Source organism: Trichosporon asahii (genome assembly GCF_000293215.1).
Source record: "Trichosporon asahii var. asahii CBS 2479 unplaced genomic scaffold scaffold00070, whole genome shotgun sequence".
In the NCBI taxonomy this organism is placed as follows: domain Eukaryota; kingdom Fungi; phylum Basidiomycota; class Tremellomycetes; order Trichosporonales; family Trichosporonaceae; genus Trichosporon; species Trichosporon asahii.
In genome coordinates, this window is record NW_014040855.1 from 1,418,509 (window position 1) to 1,434,195 (window position 15,687).

The 15,687-nt window shown below is 60.6% G+C and overlaps 5 protein-coding genes across 5 annotated transcripts; 2 read left to right on the forward strand and 3 right to left on the reverse strand.

Annotated features, from left to right (window-relative positions):
* Positions 1 to 88: 88 nt before the first annotated feature.
* Positions 89 to 2,413, forward strand: A1Q1_04322 (uncharacterized protein; the record flags this gene model as incomplete). Its single annotated transcript, XM_014322699.1, has 1 exon — positions 89 to 2,413. One exon carries the CDS (start codon positions 89 to 91, stop codon positions 2,411 to 2,413), a length of 2,325 nt encoding a protein of 774 aa, XP_014178174.1.
* A 603-nt stretch (positions 2,414 to 3,016) lies between these two features.
* A1Q1_04323 (MarR family transcriptional regulator) lies at positions 3,017 to 3,703 on the reverse strand (the record flags this gene model as incomplete). The annotated part of the gene is made up of 1 exon (XM_014322700.1): positions 3,017 to 3,703. The coding sequence occupies one exon, from the start codon at positions 3,701 to 3,703 to the stop codon at positions 3,017 to 3,019; it is 687 nt and encodes a 228-aa protein (XP_014178175.1).
* A 460-nt stretch (positions 3,704 to 4,163) lies between these two features.
* Positions 4,164 to 5,072, reverse strand: A1Q1_04324 (40s ribosomal protein s15; the record flags this gene model as incomplete). The annotated part of the gene is made up of 3 exons (XM_014322701.1): positions 4,164 to 4,570; positions 4,787 to 4,913; positions 5,070 to 5,072. The coding sequence occupies 3 exons, from the start codon at positions 5,070 to 5,072 to the stop codon at positions 4,164 to 4,166; spliced, it is 537 nt and encodes a 178-aa protein (XP_014178176.1).
* A 1,399-nt stretch (positions 5,073 to 6,471) lies between these two features.
* On the reverse strand, positions 6,472 to 9,242 carry A1Q1_04325 (uncharacterized protein; the record flags this gene model as incomplete). The annotated part of the gene is made up of 6 exons (XM_014322702.1): positions 6,472 to 8,173; positions 8,278 to 8,319; positions 8,387 to 8,484; positions 8,526 to 8,587; positions 8,685 to 8,870; positions 8,930 to 9,242. 6 exons carry the CDS (start codon positions 9,240 to 9,242, stop codon positions 6,472 to 6,474), a joined length of 2,403 nt encoding a protein of 800 aa, XP_014178177.1.
* Positions 9,243 to 10,128: 886 nt separating this feature from the next.
* On the forward strand, positions 10,129 to 10,960 carry A1Q1_04326 (uncharacterized protein; the record flags this gene model as incomplete). The annotated part of the gene is made up of 4 exons (XM_014322703.1): positions 10,129 to 10,146; positions 10,207 to 10,420; positions 10,489 to 10,606; positions 10,714 to 10,960. The coding sequence occupies 4 exons, from the start codon at positions 10,129 to 10,131 to the stop codon at positions 10,958 to 10,960; spliced, it is 597 nt and encodes a 198-aa protein (XP_014178178.1).
* Positions 10,961 to 15,687: the final 4,727 nt, after the last annotated feature.

Sequence of the window (15,687 nt, forward strand, 5' to 3'; positions counted from 1 at the left end):
CCTCATGCACTGCTTTCACCAAGCCACCCCTTATCTCTTACCTTGACTCTCTCCTCACCACTAACGACCACGCTCACGATATGCCGCCATGACACTCACCATCGACATTCCAGACGTACCAGATAACCAAGGCCCAGCACCCCCGCCATACACTCCCTATGCGACAGAGGAAGAGTCCACCGTCATCTCAAACGCCCATCACACAAACACGGTAAACCGCCAACGCACCGTGCGGAATCCCAATGGGCACGCACACGCACACCCATCACCCAACTCGACTCCGAGACCGAGTCCTCAACGGCGCTTCACTGTCCGCAACCCTTCCTCCCCGACGGCGTCCGAGAATGCAGAGGCTGGACCATCGCGGCCACGGCAGTCGTCCATCTCCAAGCCACCACGGGCTTCCCTCCCCTCCGAGCAGAACGGAGCGCCTTCCTCGTCTGCTCCTGCACAGGCACCGCACACACCGCCGCGACCAGAAGACTTGCGGGACCGCGGACGCACCAACAATGCTTGGCGGCAGTATATGCAAGGTCTCCCTGTCAACGGCGGACCGTCCAACGGCCCAGACATCGGCAACTTGAGCCTGGAGGACAAGTCGAATAAGCCGCTGCCGCCGACACCACCGCCCCTTCCTTCGAGATCACCGCGACCCCCACCGCCAGTTCCACCACCACCGAGTAGACTCGACCCGCGCTCTCGCCAGCCCCCACCGCCACCGATCCAATCCACGCCGCCGCGCCCAGCTCCCGCGCCGCCGGTGTCTGCGCCGGTCGTCTTTCCGGCGCCCCGACCAGTTCAGCAGCGTCTTGGACCGCATGACTATGAAGAGATGCCTCGACCCCAACGGCACTCAGCGCCAGTCGTTCAGCCGCCTGTGCACTATGTGCACGAGGTGCCGCAGACAGTGCAGCGGGTGTACGAGGTACCAGTGCAACGGGTACATGAGGTGCCAGTGCAGCGGGTACAGCAAGTGCCGTATCATCAGGCTCCACAGGTCCAGCCGGCTCCTCCGGCTCAGCCCTCTCCTCCGGCTCAGCCCTCTCCTCTGCGCCAGGTGCACCACTCGGCATCAGTTCCGCAGTTTGCGCATCCCGACTCACGCCATCTGGTGCGGCCGCTGGACCCTCGGCGCTCCGAATCTCAGCTCCCCCGGAGGCGGCTCAACAGCACGCCCAATGCTGGACCATCCGGTACGGCCTTCCACCAGATCGGCCTGCCTCCTGTTATTCCGGAACGCCGTACGAGTCTGCCAGAGCAGGGACCGCCGACTCCGCCGAAGCCCAGCGCTGCGTCCGAGTTCCCGCCCCCGATCCTGCGCACGGCGCCGAAACCGACGGAACCGGCCAACTTCCCTCCTCCGCCGCGGCACATTGTCGCTCGGGGAGGCACGCCGTCGAGAAGTCCACAGCGTAACGATGTGAGGACGCCGCGTAGAGTGCCGAGCGTCATTGACCTGACGCAGGATACCTCACCGAGCTCGGCGGGGAGTCCGCCCAAGGCGAGCAAGGCGCCACGGGCGCAGAGTGACGTTGGGCGCCCCAGTCCGCGCAACACTGCCGCAGCGAGTACGGTGAGTGCGCCATCCGCAGCGTCGCGGAGTGCCGCGAGCCCGTCCGCCTCGCGCAGTGTCGTCAGCGCCCCGGGTTCTACCCCGAAACGCAAGCCGTCCTCGCCCGCTGTGTCGTCTCCAGCGAGCCCAGCGAGCCCGTCCAAAGTCCGCTGCAGCGGCTACACCCGGTCCGGCGAGCGGTGTAAGCGTCTCGTGAAGGCTGGCGCCCCCGGCGCAGCACTGCTAGACAACGACGAGCGGTACTGCAAGGACCACGCGGGGCTGCTCCTCAAACCGTCGGGGTTCTACTCCCGCCGTTCGCCGGGCAGCGAGGGCACATGGGTCGAGTTCAAGACGTACATCCCGCGTGCCCTGTGGGAGCAGACGCAAGCCCTGCTCCGGACGACGATGGAGGCGACCTTGTCCATTAGCGAGACACCAGGCTTTCTCTACGTCTACGAGCTGCGCGGCATGGGTGCGCCGAGCACGAGCTTCTTCAAAGTGGGGCGGAGCGACTGTGTACCAAGGCGGATAGGGCAGTGGGCTGCCCAATGCTCCTCTCATGCTCCCGTGCTGCGGGATGTCTTCCCTTTGGCAGAGGGCGGCAGCACGCTCCCCGGCGCGATGCGTTCTGCTGGTCAAATGGCGGCGGCGTCCAAGCGCTGGGAACGGCTTGTGCATCTGGAACTGGCCGATCGCGCGGCGGCCGAGAGACCGCTCGCCTATAGGTCGCTTGAGGGAAAGTGCGCTGACTGCGGGGCGGTGCATAGGGAGATCTTCCCGCTGGCGAGTAGTGAGGGGTACAGCGTTGTGGTTGAGGCGATCACGCGGTGGGAGAAGTTTGTGCGAGCGATTGCGTAGCGAGGCCAGGCGAGGCGCGTAGCGCCGAGCGTTGAGCTTCATGCAGTTTCACTGTGAGGTATCAGAGTTGAGAGAAACAACTTCTCCACTGTAGCACTATTATGCATTATCTAGAGCGCACAGTTGAGCGCTTTGTCAGGGTGTGGGACTAGAGTACATCATGGAGTCTATGAGGTCTATGAGGGCTGCCACCCGGCGCCACCCTCGACCTACGACATGAGGAGGCGGGTGAGCCCTGCCCCTCGAGCGGATCGATGGCAAGTTCTCCGCGGACAGCATGAGATACCAAAGCGCCACGGGGCGATGAGCAACCATGAGGCTGGCCCATCGTCGACCCTCGTGCCGATGTCGGCGCGATGTCGGCGCGACATCGGCGCGATCGTGACTGTCGGTGTGAAGGGCGCGTGCGTGCGGTCAAGCGATCGAGTGGAGAGATACGTCCGGTTGTGCCGGCTCTACTCTCTTGCCCTCCTCCAGGGGGAGATGATACACTTAGGCAGATGCCGCAGGTGCCGCAGATGACGCAGATGCCGCAGATGACGCAGAGAGAGCAGAGGGAGCAGAGGGAGCAGAAAGACTAAGGGGAGCAGAAGGGCAGAGGAGCTAGAAGAACATCTCCCACTCCTCCGCCACGAGCGCATGCCCGCCCAAACCTCTGTACGGCTCTTCGTTCACCTTGGCAAAGCCTCGCTTGGCATACATCCCCCTCGCAGCCGTCAGGTTGGCGTGCGTCCACAGCTCGACGCCGCGGTACCCCTTCTCCCTCGCGAAGGACAGGCAGGCGTCAACGAGCAGGGAGGCGAGGCCGAGGCCGCGATACTTGCGGTCCACCAACAATAGACGCAGTTTGGCCATGTCCCCTTCTTCTCTCTTGCCCCGTTGTGTCGGTGGGGCCGTTGATGGGGTCGTTGATGGCTCAGCGGCGAGCTCAGCGGCGGTCGAGTGCCCGACGGTGGCCGAGGACCCGGCGGCTGGTGGTGAGGTCGTAGCAGGAGTGGAGGAGGTCTCGTGCCCCGGCGCATCACCCGACGCTACGTGCCCTACGGGCTCAGTCTCCCTTGCCGGCGCCTTGACGAGAAACACACAGCCAGCGCGTTGCCCATCGACCGTCGCGATCCATCCCCTCTCCCGCGGCCCCGGGCAAAACTCGCCCAGGACACGCGCGACGAGCCGCTCGAATTCCTGGTCCCACCCGTACTCGGTCCAATACTGCTCCCCATGTTGTTGGAGGACGTAGCCCAGGTCGCCGGGTTGGAGGTCGCGCAATGCTATTGTTGGTTTCGACGTCATGGCGTTCTGATAGTGGAGAGGTAGAGGTTGGGAGGGTTTGAGTTGGGAGTGAAAGTATAGGAAATACAGGAGATACAGGAGATTACGGAAATGGAGAGGAGAGGCAAAGGTGGAGGGAATCAAAGTCAATCACGATGACTTGCCCACCCTCTGTACTCTTGCGTCAGAGTAGTTCTCCACCATCGACTCCCGTCCGCTCGCTTTACTGGATATGCACTGCTTCTGCTTAGACTGACTGCTCACAATGGCCGCTCATTGCCTCGACCAAGCGCACAAACACACATCGCCTGCGCTGCGCTACTCACGCTCGCTCCGCTCGCTTCCTAACTCAGCACGTATTCGCTCCGCTCGTATGTGCCACTGCTCCGCTTGGCTCGGAGCGCTGCGCGCTCCTCGCCTCGCCTGCTGCTAGACGAGAAAGTGCATCCCTACGTCGTACAAACCCAATCCCAAACCTCGCTTACTTGAGAGGGGTGAAGCGCGAGTTGGCCATGTTGGCACCGCGCGAGTGGCCGACGGGCTTGTAAGTGATGGAGAACTCGCCGAGGTAGTGGCCGGTCATCTCGGGCTTGACCTCGACCGTGGTGAAGGTCTTGCCGTTGTAGACACCGACGACCGAGCCGATCATCTCGGGGACAATGATCATGTCACGGAGGTGGGTCTTGACGATCGCGGGCTTCTCGTTGGGGCCGGCCTCCTTCTTGGCCTTGCGGAGCTTCTTGATCAGGCGCATGGGGCGCGACTTGAGGCCACGCTGGAAACGACGACGGGCACGGGCGTGGACGAGCTGGGCGTTAGCTGGAAGTAAAGGGGAGGAGAGCTTGCGGGCGAGGTTACAGTGGTTGTAGATGTTGAGAGCAGAATGGGCTGAACGGGTTCAGAAGGTCGCAGAGGGTCGCAAATGCTCTGCAAGGGCCGCTGAGCGCTCCGGAGAGCGATACGCTCGCGCGTTGCACTTTTCCTCCATCTGCCATTGTCCGTTCCGTGCTCCTTCCTCCTGCACACGACCCTTGCTTTCTTGGATGTTTCCTGAAAAAATGTTCTCCCAATATGTCTTTCTTCCCGCAAGCTATTCCGGCATACTCACGTCAATGAAGGCCTCGTTGGAGAGGTCAAGGAGCTGGTCGAGCTCGACTCCACGGTAGGAGTACTTCTTGAACGAACGCGCGGCCTTCTTGGCGGCAGCCTCCTCGCCGGTAGTGAACTCAGCCTGGGGTTAGCTCCAGCTGTCCATCCGATGCGTTGGCAGCTGCCTGTCGTCCTCGTCTTTGGCCCTTCTGTGATCCTCGCGTCCACCATGATCCTCCAAGGCCACCACTTCCAGACAAGGACTTCGGCCCGCTTCGGCTCGCAGCAGAATACCCACCATGATTCTGTTTTGTCGAGTGTTGTCGAAGGGGAAGAGAGGGGATCAAAAGCGAAGTGTTTGGTCGAGTGTCGGTCGTCGGAGCGCGGGCAGGCGTCAGCTAAACCGTTTTTTTGGTGTTGTCGAAGTCGTCGGCGGCGAGGACAAAGAGAAGATTGTACGCACAGATTTTGATGAAGGAGAAGCAAGCGACGAAGCTGAGCAACGACTGAGAGCTTGCTCCCCCCAGCCCTCGTTGCTCCCGGTTGCAATTTGGGTGCCAACTTTGGCCTCGGGCGGAGGTATCGAAACGCCGAAACAACAGTTTCGCTTCGCCACGTGGGGAGTTTGGACGGATGGATTCACGTGATGCCTACCGCTGGCCTAACGATGCCTCTAGGTACGGAGGGGTGTGGCAGGCCTAACAATTTCACGTGACCAGGTGGCATCTTCGCACCCTCTCGCACCAACCGTGCACCGACTACCCCCCTGCGCCAGCCACGAAACTTTCATGTTACTTCTCTTTCTCCTTGTTGCCAGCCCTGTTGCGCTTCGGCGCTCGTCGCTTGCCATCTTGGCTTGCGGAGAAACGGACCAGGGCGAGAGAAACGGATCGTGTGCTGGCCGGGCACATGCTGGACTTGCTTGCAAGTTTGGCAGTCCGTTGCTGTCTCCGCCATGGAGATGGCTGTCGGCCGCGACCTACATTCGACTTACACCACACCCATACTTTTGCTGACTACACGCCCACGGGCTGTGTGCATGTGACTGGTGAGTAATCGTCTCCTGTCGCCAAACCCGCTTTAGTGATGATACACGAAATCAAGCATAGTTCAATCAGAAGTCCATTATGATTGACACAATTCCATCTAACGTCTTTCGCTCCTATCTGAATCCAACCCTACGTCTGGATTCCTGTCTCTCTGTGCTTGGAGAGGCGGGATCCGGCGTCCTCCCACAGCTAAATGTACTGGGAACATCAGCTGACATTCACAGATTTCGAACCTTCGCGGTCAAAGTTAGTCGCGCACAGCCTCCTCGTAGCATTAGCCTGAATGTATCACTGTGCCCAAGTCCCTTTGTGTGCAGCAATGTTCATATTCATAGTGTTTCTATATAACAGATGATGGTATCATGCAGGCGAAGGCAGGCTTCGAGCCTGCCGACAGCGGGGTGGACAGGTACAGAGGTGATGGATGGTGGGTTCTGTGTGTGGTATGTCAGGATAGCAGAGGATAGGTGGATTGGCTCGGGGATGTGAGATGTCTTTTGTTATTAGGGTGTGTGTGTGTGTGTGCGGATGTGGATGATCGTGTAGTGGGGGCATGTGAGTGTGACAGAAGGCCGGGAGTGGAAAGAGCGGCGGTTGGGAAATGTCCATTCGCAGTGTTCTTCTTCACGTCATCGTCGACTGGCAGCGCGCTTAGTACTGCCTCTGGAACGGCGGCTGGTGGTACGAGCCGCGCAGGTCGTTAGTCGCCATCGTGTCGAGCGAGCCGGTCGTGGACACGGGACGTCCGTCGGGGTCGATGCCTCCAGGGGCCTGGAGCTGGTCGTGGTCGTCAAACGCCTCGGCCGTGTGGTTGAGCCACCTCGGCTGAACGTCGGCGGCGGCCTTCTCCTGCTTGCGGCGGCGGGCGAGGAGAGCAGCGATGACACCAAGGAGCAGAGCTCCACCGACACCAACACCAACTCCGACACCGATCTTGGCGCCAGTCGACATAGTTCCATCATTGCTCTTGTTAGAGTTAGCTCCAGCTGCGTCTGCGGAAGGGTCAGCCGCGGCAGCGCTCGACGAGGGGGTCTCCGTACTGCTCGTCTGCGAGGAGGTAGACGACATGGTCGACGAGGTGGTCGTGGGCGGGGGAGGAGGCGGGACGTAGACGTGGGCCTGCTTGATGATGTCGGCACCCTTCTCAGCAACACCGTAGGTGGGAGCCATCAGGTGCGCAGAGAGGTGGAGAGGCATGATCGAAGCGTCGACGACACGGAGGTTCTTGAAGCCGTAAACCTTGAGCTCGGTGTTGACAACACCTCCGTCCTCCTCGGGAAGCATAGCGTTGGTGCCGAGAGGGTGGTACTCAGTGCCGGCTTGGTCGCGGAGGTAGTTGTTCTGGTCGCCGCCGTTGCTGGCAGGGCGGGTCTCGTCGGTCAGGAGGTTGCCGAAGGGTCCAGCCTTGGCGAGGCGACGGACCCAGTCGTAGGCCATGGCGTGGATCTGAAGGTCGGCGTCGATACCGTAGTAGTCGGGGTCAATGTTGGGGGGAGTGAAGGGGTCGTTGGAGGCAATCTGGACAGTACCACGCGACCAGGGGTGCTGGAGCGCGACCTGGAAGCCAATGTTCTTGTCGTTGGAGCCCCAAGGGTTCATGATGATCTCAAACTGGCCAATGTCCTGGGTGAACCAGCGGTTCTGGATCTCGAGCTGCTGCTGGAGACCGTTGCGGACCTTGTCGGGGTACTGGTGGCGGTCGTTGATGCGGTTGATGACCTCCGAGGGCTTGGTGTTCTTGACAAAGTCAGAAGCGCCAGAGTCGCCGCCAGCAAGGTCAGAGCCAGAGATGTAACCGATAGCCTCGTTGATGTAAGTCCAGAGTCCAGTGTGCGAGCTCTGCCACTCCTGGAGAGCCTGGTCCTGCAGACCCTTGTCGTTGGCGAGCTTGAGCCAGGTGTCGTAGTCACCGTTGAAGTTGAAGTTCATGGTGCTCGAAACGTGGTCCTGGAGGTTGTAGCCAACGGGAAGGTCCTTGACGACCTCGATACCGTTCTGCTTGAGAAGGGACTCGGGACCGATACCAGAAAGCTGGAGAAGCTTGGGCGAGTTGATGGAACCAGCAGAAACGATGACCTCCTTGCGGGCACGGGCAGTCTTGACATCGTCACCAGCGTAGCGCATGAACTGGACGCCAGAGACAGTGGTGCCGTTAGCGTCAGTGCCGTTGAACAGAAGCTTGGTGACCTGGTGGCCGGTGAGAACAGTCAGGTTGGGGCGGTCCTCCTGAATAAAGCTACGGGCGTCCGAACGAGACTGGGTCTTGGCGTCGATGGTCGAGGGGGTGATGGTAACACCGTGCGTGTTGCCAGCGGCGAGGTCCTTGGCCTGGAAACCCATGGCCTCCCAGGAACTGATAAGCGTCAGCCGACATGGAACGTTGGATCAGACTGCAGTGGGGTGGGTGGGTGGCCAATCTATTTCAGGCCAGCTCCACTCCACCTAATGAAGACTCACGGGACCCAGTTCTCAGTGATGGGGTAGATGTACTGCGACCATCTGTGCACAAGTCAGCAGACAGCACTCGGAATCAAGCATCAAGGCTTCGCTCTGCATGATTACGTACCCGACCTGGAGAGGACCGTTGTGTCCGTGCGCATTGTCATCGATGGGAATGTGGAACTGGTTCACCGTGTCCTGCGGCGGCCTGGTGAGAGACTCAGCCTGGGTGACGTCAGTGTCACTGTTGATCGATAAGATCGTACCTTGTTGATGTAGTGGTTGAAACCGTCCCAGCTCCAGTCCTGGGTAGCGTTGGGGTTGAGCTCTGTGAGGTGTCAGCAATGTGGGTGGATGAAACCGGGTTGAATGTGTGTGCGTTCGGGACTGCCCGGGAAGGGGCGCAAACACAAAATCACACTCACCGCTCCAGGCGTTGATCTCGTCCCGGGAAGCACGGCACCAGAACATGCCGTTGATGGCGCCCGAACCGCCGAGGCCGCGACCGAGGGGGAACACCTTGCGGTTGTTGTTCGCACCACTCTGGGGGACGGTCGAGTAGCCGTAGCCATAGTCGGTCGTCGTGACGATACCGTGGTGGTAGGTGTAACCTGTGGGGCTTGTTAGCAGCGCCTCCTTGCAAACGAGCGCAGCGCAAGAGTGGGCTCACCAGGAATCTTCTGGTTCAGCTCGACGTCGCTACCGTCACCACCGGCCTCGATGACGAGGACGGTCTGGTTCGACCACTCGGACAGACGAGAGCCGACGACGAGACCGGCGAGACCACCGCCGACGACGATGAAGTCGTAGTCCTTGTCGTTGGCGTCCTGGCCGTTGTTGGTGGTGGCACGCTTGAAGATCTCGCGGTGGGGGTTGGCCGCGTTGTAAGCATTGAAAGCGTCACGCCGCTCAGAGTGGTGGGGCATCGCCAAGGCCGAAGCGGCGAGGGCGGCGCCGCCTGCAAGCAGCGTAGTCGTCCGCATAATGGTTGCGATGCGACGAGAGGGGGGAAGGCGGGCGGGAGGAAGGGGGAGGTGATCAAGAGCCGCAGTCGATCGTCGACACAGAACCCGGTTTAGTGATGGGTCTGGATGATGGCGCAAAGACGAAAACTGGGACGGCGAGTCGTGAGAGAGACGGAGGCGTCCTGGCGTCTGTCGGCTGGGGTCGGGGGAGACAGGTCGGAGCTAGGCTGAGATGGTCGCTAGTCCTGAGCGCCGATGCAGTGCACTTGATCCACTGTAGGGGATGATGGGTGTGTGGAGGAGTGAGGGATGGGTGGGAGGGAGAGTGCAACGGAGCAGGAAGAACTCTAAAAGCGATCGCAGCCGGAGAGTTATAAAGAGGGGGTGGATGTTGTGCACAGGAGAGAACAGGAGAAGAGGAGAAGAGGTGTGTGAACAGGTAACGAGTGTGGGCTTCGTATGATCCTGTGCCCTTTGGAACCCTTGGCCCTGCGCTGGGCCCTGTGAAGCGTGAGCGTGCGGGCCCTTGCCCCCTTCCCCTTTCCTAGGTACTGCCACCCAGCCCGACCCTTCCCTACGTGCCTTGAATCATTGCCTGCCTGCCAGCTTGCCGCACTGGCTGCACTTGCACCCCTGCACCTGCATAGCCTGCACCGCAGCCCTCTCTGCACTGACTGTTGGCTGGGCAAAGCTCGGCACGCCGAGTCCAGCGTACTAGGTTGTGTCATAATACCATTTTCAAACGCAAGCGCCAGTCTCTCTCCCTCGGCTCCTACGCCGCCCGTTTGCACCCCCAATAGTCCAGCGCAGCCATCTCCTTCTCACCAACCGTTCAGTACTCTGCTGCCGAAACTCCTGACGGCTAGATACTCCGTGAGCCGTGAGAGCTAGATCGCCAGACGCAATGCAGTTCGCCGAGATCGTGAGCTCGCGAGAAGCATGGCAATAGAAGCACTACTGATTCCTCGATTCTTGACTTTAGTACTTTGGCATTGCATTCCAGCCTAGAGACCATGCCCGCTCACATGTTGACACTAGCAGGCCGTCCCTTACCTGCACCGCAAAGCGGCCCGACGCTATGCGGCCCGGAGCCACGATTCCGAACCCAAGATTGATGCAGGCTGGATTCTGCTCCAAGCCTCAGCATGCCCACAGACAGCCCGGGCCGTGCGTGTCTGGCATGTCTGGCGTGTCTGGTACGTCTGGGAGCATTACGTGCGACGGCAGGCGCTACTTTAGTGCGCCGAATGTATGTTGCGTTTAGTTGCGTCCCAACAAATCCGAACGGGCGACCGGTGGCCACGGATCACGGAGCGCGAGACGTTCCGATTCTGTGACTCCTGTGATCCTGTGAGGTACGCAGCTAGCGCTCTAGCGTCTAGGTGAGGACGTGAGGAGCTGCTCCGCGCCGCCGTTGCTGTCGCTCGCGCTCTCGTGCGCCCCAGTTTTGCCATGTCTGCGCCCCCTTAACGCTAGGGTCGCAGTGCAGGGAAGGACAAGGGTTGTGCTCGGTGCCAGGGTTCGACAGACGAGGAGGAGGACCAGCGAGCAGAGGTGCCAGGGTGACCCCAGGCGTCGCGGCTGTGCAGTGCCCACTCTGCGCCGCTGTCTCTGATCTGCAAGCGCCAGCAAGCTCGGCGCTAGCTGTTAGGCTGCTCGTATTGGGCCGCTGGGACAAGCGCAAGCCTGAGGAACCTGCACGCAATTCCGTTCCTGGTGCTGCGTATCTGGCATAAGGTCTTCGAGTGCGTCTCGCCGCCCGGCCGCCTGCAGCTTTACAGTCGTACAGTCTTCCCCTGTAGGTACCTGCCTGCGCCGGTGCGTCAAACTGAACGCAGAGTGCTTCTTGGGGCAGCAGGCCAAAACGCACATTCAACCAACGCAGAGAGCCTGATATCGTCGCCCGACACCAGCGGCGGGCAGCACCTCGTCGTTGCCAGTGTGCGGCTAGCGACCAGCCATAACTGGCAATTAATGGCGGTGGAGCAGGCTGAAGTGTGGGACGCTGGGAACGCGGGCAATCAGGTGGTGCATGATCTTTTTCGTCTCTGGGAGCCCAGCGGTGGTGATGTGGTGAGGATTTTTTGACTCTGCAGCGGTCGCAAGTGACAGGCATGTCAGGCCCTCTCCTGCGTACCTGCGTTTCAGGTGCTCATGTTGGGTTCAGGATTTATTCAGGGAACCCCTCGGGTGTGCTCGGCGCCAAGGACGTCATCGTCGGCGCCCTTGCGTCTCACGCCGCGAGACAGCCGTAGACACCGCCGGAGGATCTTGCAGAGATCTTCTCGTGCTCACCCTCTGACACCCAAGCAGGGACTCTTCAGGGACACACACCACTTTTCACCACCGCACCAGGCTTGGCACGACTACGCTGTCCTTACTGCTGCCTCTTGTCGATTGTGACTGCTGCACGCGCAGCGGGTGACTGTCTCGCTGCACGCGCTGCAAGTACTGCATACTGCAGTACTGCATGCCAAGAAAGCATATCTGGGCCAGACCAAAACGCGATCGCTGCGATCACATATCCCAACTTGGAAGAGTGATATCGCCACGAACGTGCCACCGGCTCCTGGTGCCTATCGTGCGCACTCCCACTTCACTTTTTCATAAAGGTGCACAGACTGCGGCCGCAGTCCCTCTACGCCCGGATTTCAATATGCATGATACGCATCCGACTAGCACTTCAATGCACATCGATGAAAGGGGAAGACAGGGGGGGAGGAAAGTGATTCCGAAGCAGTCACGCCTCCCGCGGCGGCAGCGGCAGCGGCCCGGCTCGCGTTCGGCAGCGACGTGCGCCGACTCACGACGCGACAGGCGAGCAGGCGGTGCAGGCGCGTTGATTCCACTAGAGTCGAGAATGCCGCACGTATGCGCCAATGCACGTATGCCAGACCTTGGAATGGCGGACGTTCGTCTACTGCTCCCTGTGCACGATATCGGTGTTAGGCCTGTTGGGCCTGCCCACAGGCCCACAGCTGTCTCGGTGCTCAAAGTAGCGATGCCGAGTACCGAGTACAGAGAGAGGCACAGCTGGCACAGGCCACGCAGCCGCGCCCGTGGCCACGACCGCCGGCGTCCCTGTTGGTGCCTCGGTGGCTCTGGCTCTGGCTCGGTCGTGCATCACATTCCGACGCATCCCTCCGACCTCCAGCATTGTTCAGACATCGCGAGCGCAGCCATCGTACAGTAGGCAGCGCAGACTGCAGATCATAGTCTCGGCGACGATCAGCGACCAAGAGAGGGCGGGCAAACGGCTGGCATGGTTATGAATGAAGGCCCCGAGAGGCCCCGAGTTGGGCACAGAAGGCTGAGCCTTGTGGCGTTGCGAGATGGCTGGTGATTCTGGGCCTCCTGGCCTCCTCACTACCACCGCCGTGCTTCTGTGCTTCTACGGTTCAAGCACGGGCTTGCTTCCGACACGCATTCATGCGTGCATGCTCTAGCGACGTGCCCGAGAGTGCATCGCAGTAGACCAGCCCCCGTACATGAATCCAGAAATGGGACTGCACGGAACCCAGCTGAGGCTCTGGGTCGTTCCTGCCAGCGGTCACGAGCACTGCACTGTTGCCAGCACGGGCAGACTGTTTTGCCAGTTCCAGCACATGAGCGTTCCTCGCGCTCCTCTTCTCGTCAGGATTAGACTTGGGTGCGAGAGCTGAAACGCACCGACAAACACTACACTTCACAAGCTCACGATCTGTGCTCCTCTTGCCTGTTCCAGAGCGACTGCGCATGAGTCGCATCGCACTTTCTGGATCGGGTGTCTTGGCTCTGTGCGCCGTCGGTGCATGCGCGCATGCATGTGCTCCTGCATCGTGTGGTCCAGTGACTCTCGAAGCTCGACAGCACCTCTGACCCAAACGCAGCTCGCGAAGCTCGCGAAACGCGAGGGTTTTGAGGGTTTCGGAGAGGGGGGGAGGAGTTTAACGCACCAATCGCAACTGGAGATCCCACCAGATCCGGCCGGCGGCTACTCCGGCCGGCAAAGCTCGCAGATCTGTCGACTGCAGCTGCATTCACTCAACCTTGGACTTGGTCGTAGACGCCGCAAGCGGCTGGGTACTTCCGGGTGGCGGCCGCCAGTCCCCTGGGGCGCGGAGAAGGCGGAGACGACCTGATCCGGCCCGGAGGTGGTCCGGGCAGATTGCCGGTTGCATCTTCTGCCAGGCTGCCAGGCTGCCAGGCTTCGGGCCCGATGACTAACAGACGCTTGAGATTGGTCCCTTCCTCGCGCTGGATTGCTTGAGGCGATCGGATACAGATGTATGAGCGGGATTGAACACGGAAGGGTTCGTCGCCAAGAGTGGCGAATTCATGCCCGCTCCGTGTGTTCGTGTGTTCGGTGGGAGCGGGCTGCGGCGCAGTTCGTGCACCGCCTTGGCTCTCCCGGAGAGGAAGGAACAGGATTCGGACTCTGCGTGTGGCCACGATGGGTGGCAACGGTTTCGGCGCACAGCGCACGAGAGACGGAGTTCTGCACGGGTACTTCGCATGGCCCAGTCCATGGCGTTTGCTGAGTTTGGGTCGACCAGAATCTCGCTTCGTGACCCGGTGACGGCGTTGCATGGACGTGGCGCCCGTTCGTGCGCAGGCTCGTGGCCACGAAGGTGAATGTTCCTTCGCTCGGACTTGGGAGTGCTCGGGCATGATCGTTGAGCACTGCTTGGACACTACTGAAGATTAGCCCCAGGATGTGCCAGTGCGCCGGTGACAGAGGCGCGGATCCTGGCCTGCGACATCGCACGCACGTTGTGCTCAGACTCAGCATTGGCGTCTAACACGCCATAGCGGGGCTCGAACTTGGCGCCACAGTACCCGGTCATCAATGCTCAGCCCGGCCCTCTCATCCGGCACGACTTTGGCGACCGCGCCTCAGTGACCCCGGCAACTGCACCCAGCGAGGCGTGAGCGTGTGCTCTAACACACCAGTCACCGGGTTTGTGACTTCTTCTGAGAGCCAGGCGATGCGTGGACCCTGCGTCATCGCTGCATGGCCAGTTTCGGCGAAGACATGAGGACCATAAGATTGATCAGACAACTTTCTCAGACACCGTCGCGCAGCTCTTGGTGGAGGAGATCCACATCCGAGAGGTGCCCAGCCGTGGTGGTTGTCCGCCAGACTGACTGGATCGCAGTGCAAGATACCCCGGCTGGCGAGATGAGGTGCTGCGCTATGTCCGGCGATTTCGCTTCCCAGGATTCTCAGACACCGGCCGGGTGCGAAAGCAGCTGCACCATGCGTTGAGCACCATGCAACAGCACAATGCGTGGGTACCTAGCGCGCGAAGCCTCCGGTGCGAGGCGGTGAGCAGACCTCGCGCACAGAAGCGCCGCATTGCCGGCCCCAATGCCGTGTGATGCCGTGCGCCACGCTTTGTCGCTTGGTCAGCTGCAAGTTGGCGCTTCTGTATCTCGTGGGAGCCTGTCAGCCGGCGAATCTGAGAAGGAGCATGTCAGCTGGTGAATATGAGAAGCAGATTGATAAGAACGAGCGCTGCGAATGACGTGCGCAGCACGCTCCCACCACCCCCCACGCTAGAAGCTGTGACCACAAACGCCACACTTGTCCACCACAGCCCCGGTCAGAAGCCAGTGGGTGGATGCCCGGATCGGACTACTGCGATAGCAGACTTCCCCGTCCGTACCGTATTTGGTCACGGACTAGTCTGAACTTCTGGAGCGAACAGACGGTCGAGGTTTCGCTTTGTCGGCACGTGAGCGGATACGAATGTTCACTCACTATCAGTCCGCGTGACATGTTCATGTCAGCGGGACGAGGACGACACACAACTTTGTCGCAGCCAGTGTCATTTTAGCCTCTCCACCGTCTCATCAGCTGGTCGTGAGTTCTCACCTCCACCTACAAAGCCTCCACAATCATCGCACCAGGCGGACAGTGACGACCCCCACCCATATTGCGTGGCGCAGTGGCGCGAGGCTCTTCCAGAGGCGCTCGTACTCTGTACTAGTCTGGGGTGCTGGTCGGTTCCGCGATCTTATATACAAATCTGCGGTTTGAGGGCTGTGTGGACGCTAGGTGCCACGATCAGTGCCACTCTCGCAGTTTGGGGCCACAGCACGCCAAGGAGATCCCCCGACATGCGACTTGCAGCAAGTGCTCACAACGGACAGTAGAGTGTTGTTCGCTGCCAAACGTGTCGTCGAAGGCGTGGTTGCGACGGCCGCTAGGCCATGCGCACTGTCGGTGTGCCTGTGGCCGGGCAGCCTCGTGCCCGCAGCGGCGCCACATTGCGCGCCAAAGGCACATTCTCTCATATCAACCAGCATCAGAACCCAAGTTCCCCAGATTAACGAAGGTCCGGGCGCGAAGTAAGCTTTTAGCGTTCCAAGGCAGTGATCCGAGAACACACATGCGAAGATTGGCGGAGCTTCGCCCTGCTGCTTGCGGGGGGACGAAGTAGGCTTGCCCGATTCCCCAGACATCTCTTCAGACATTCTC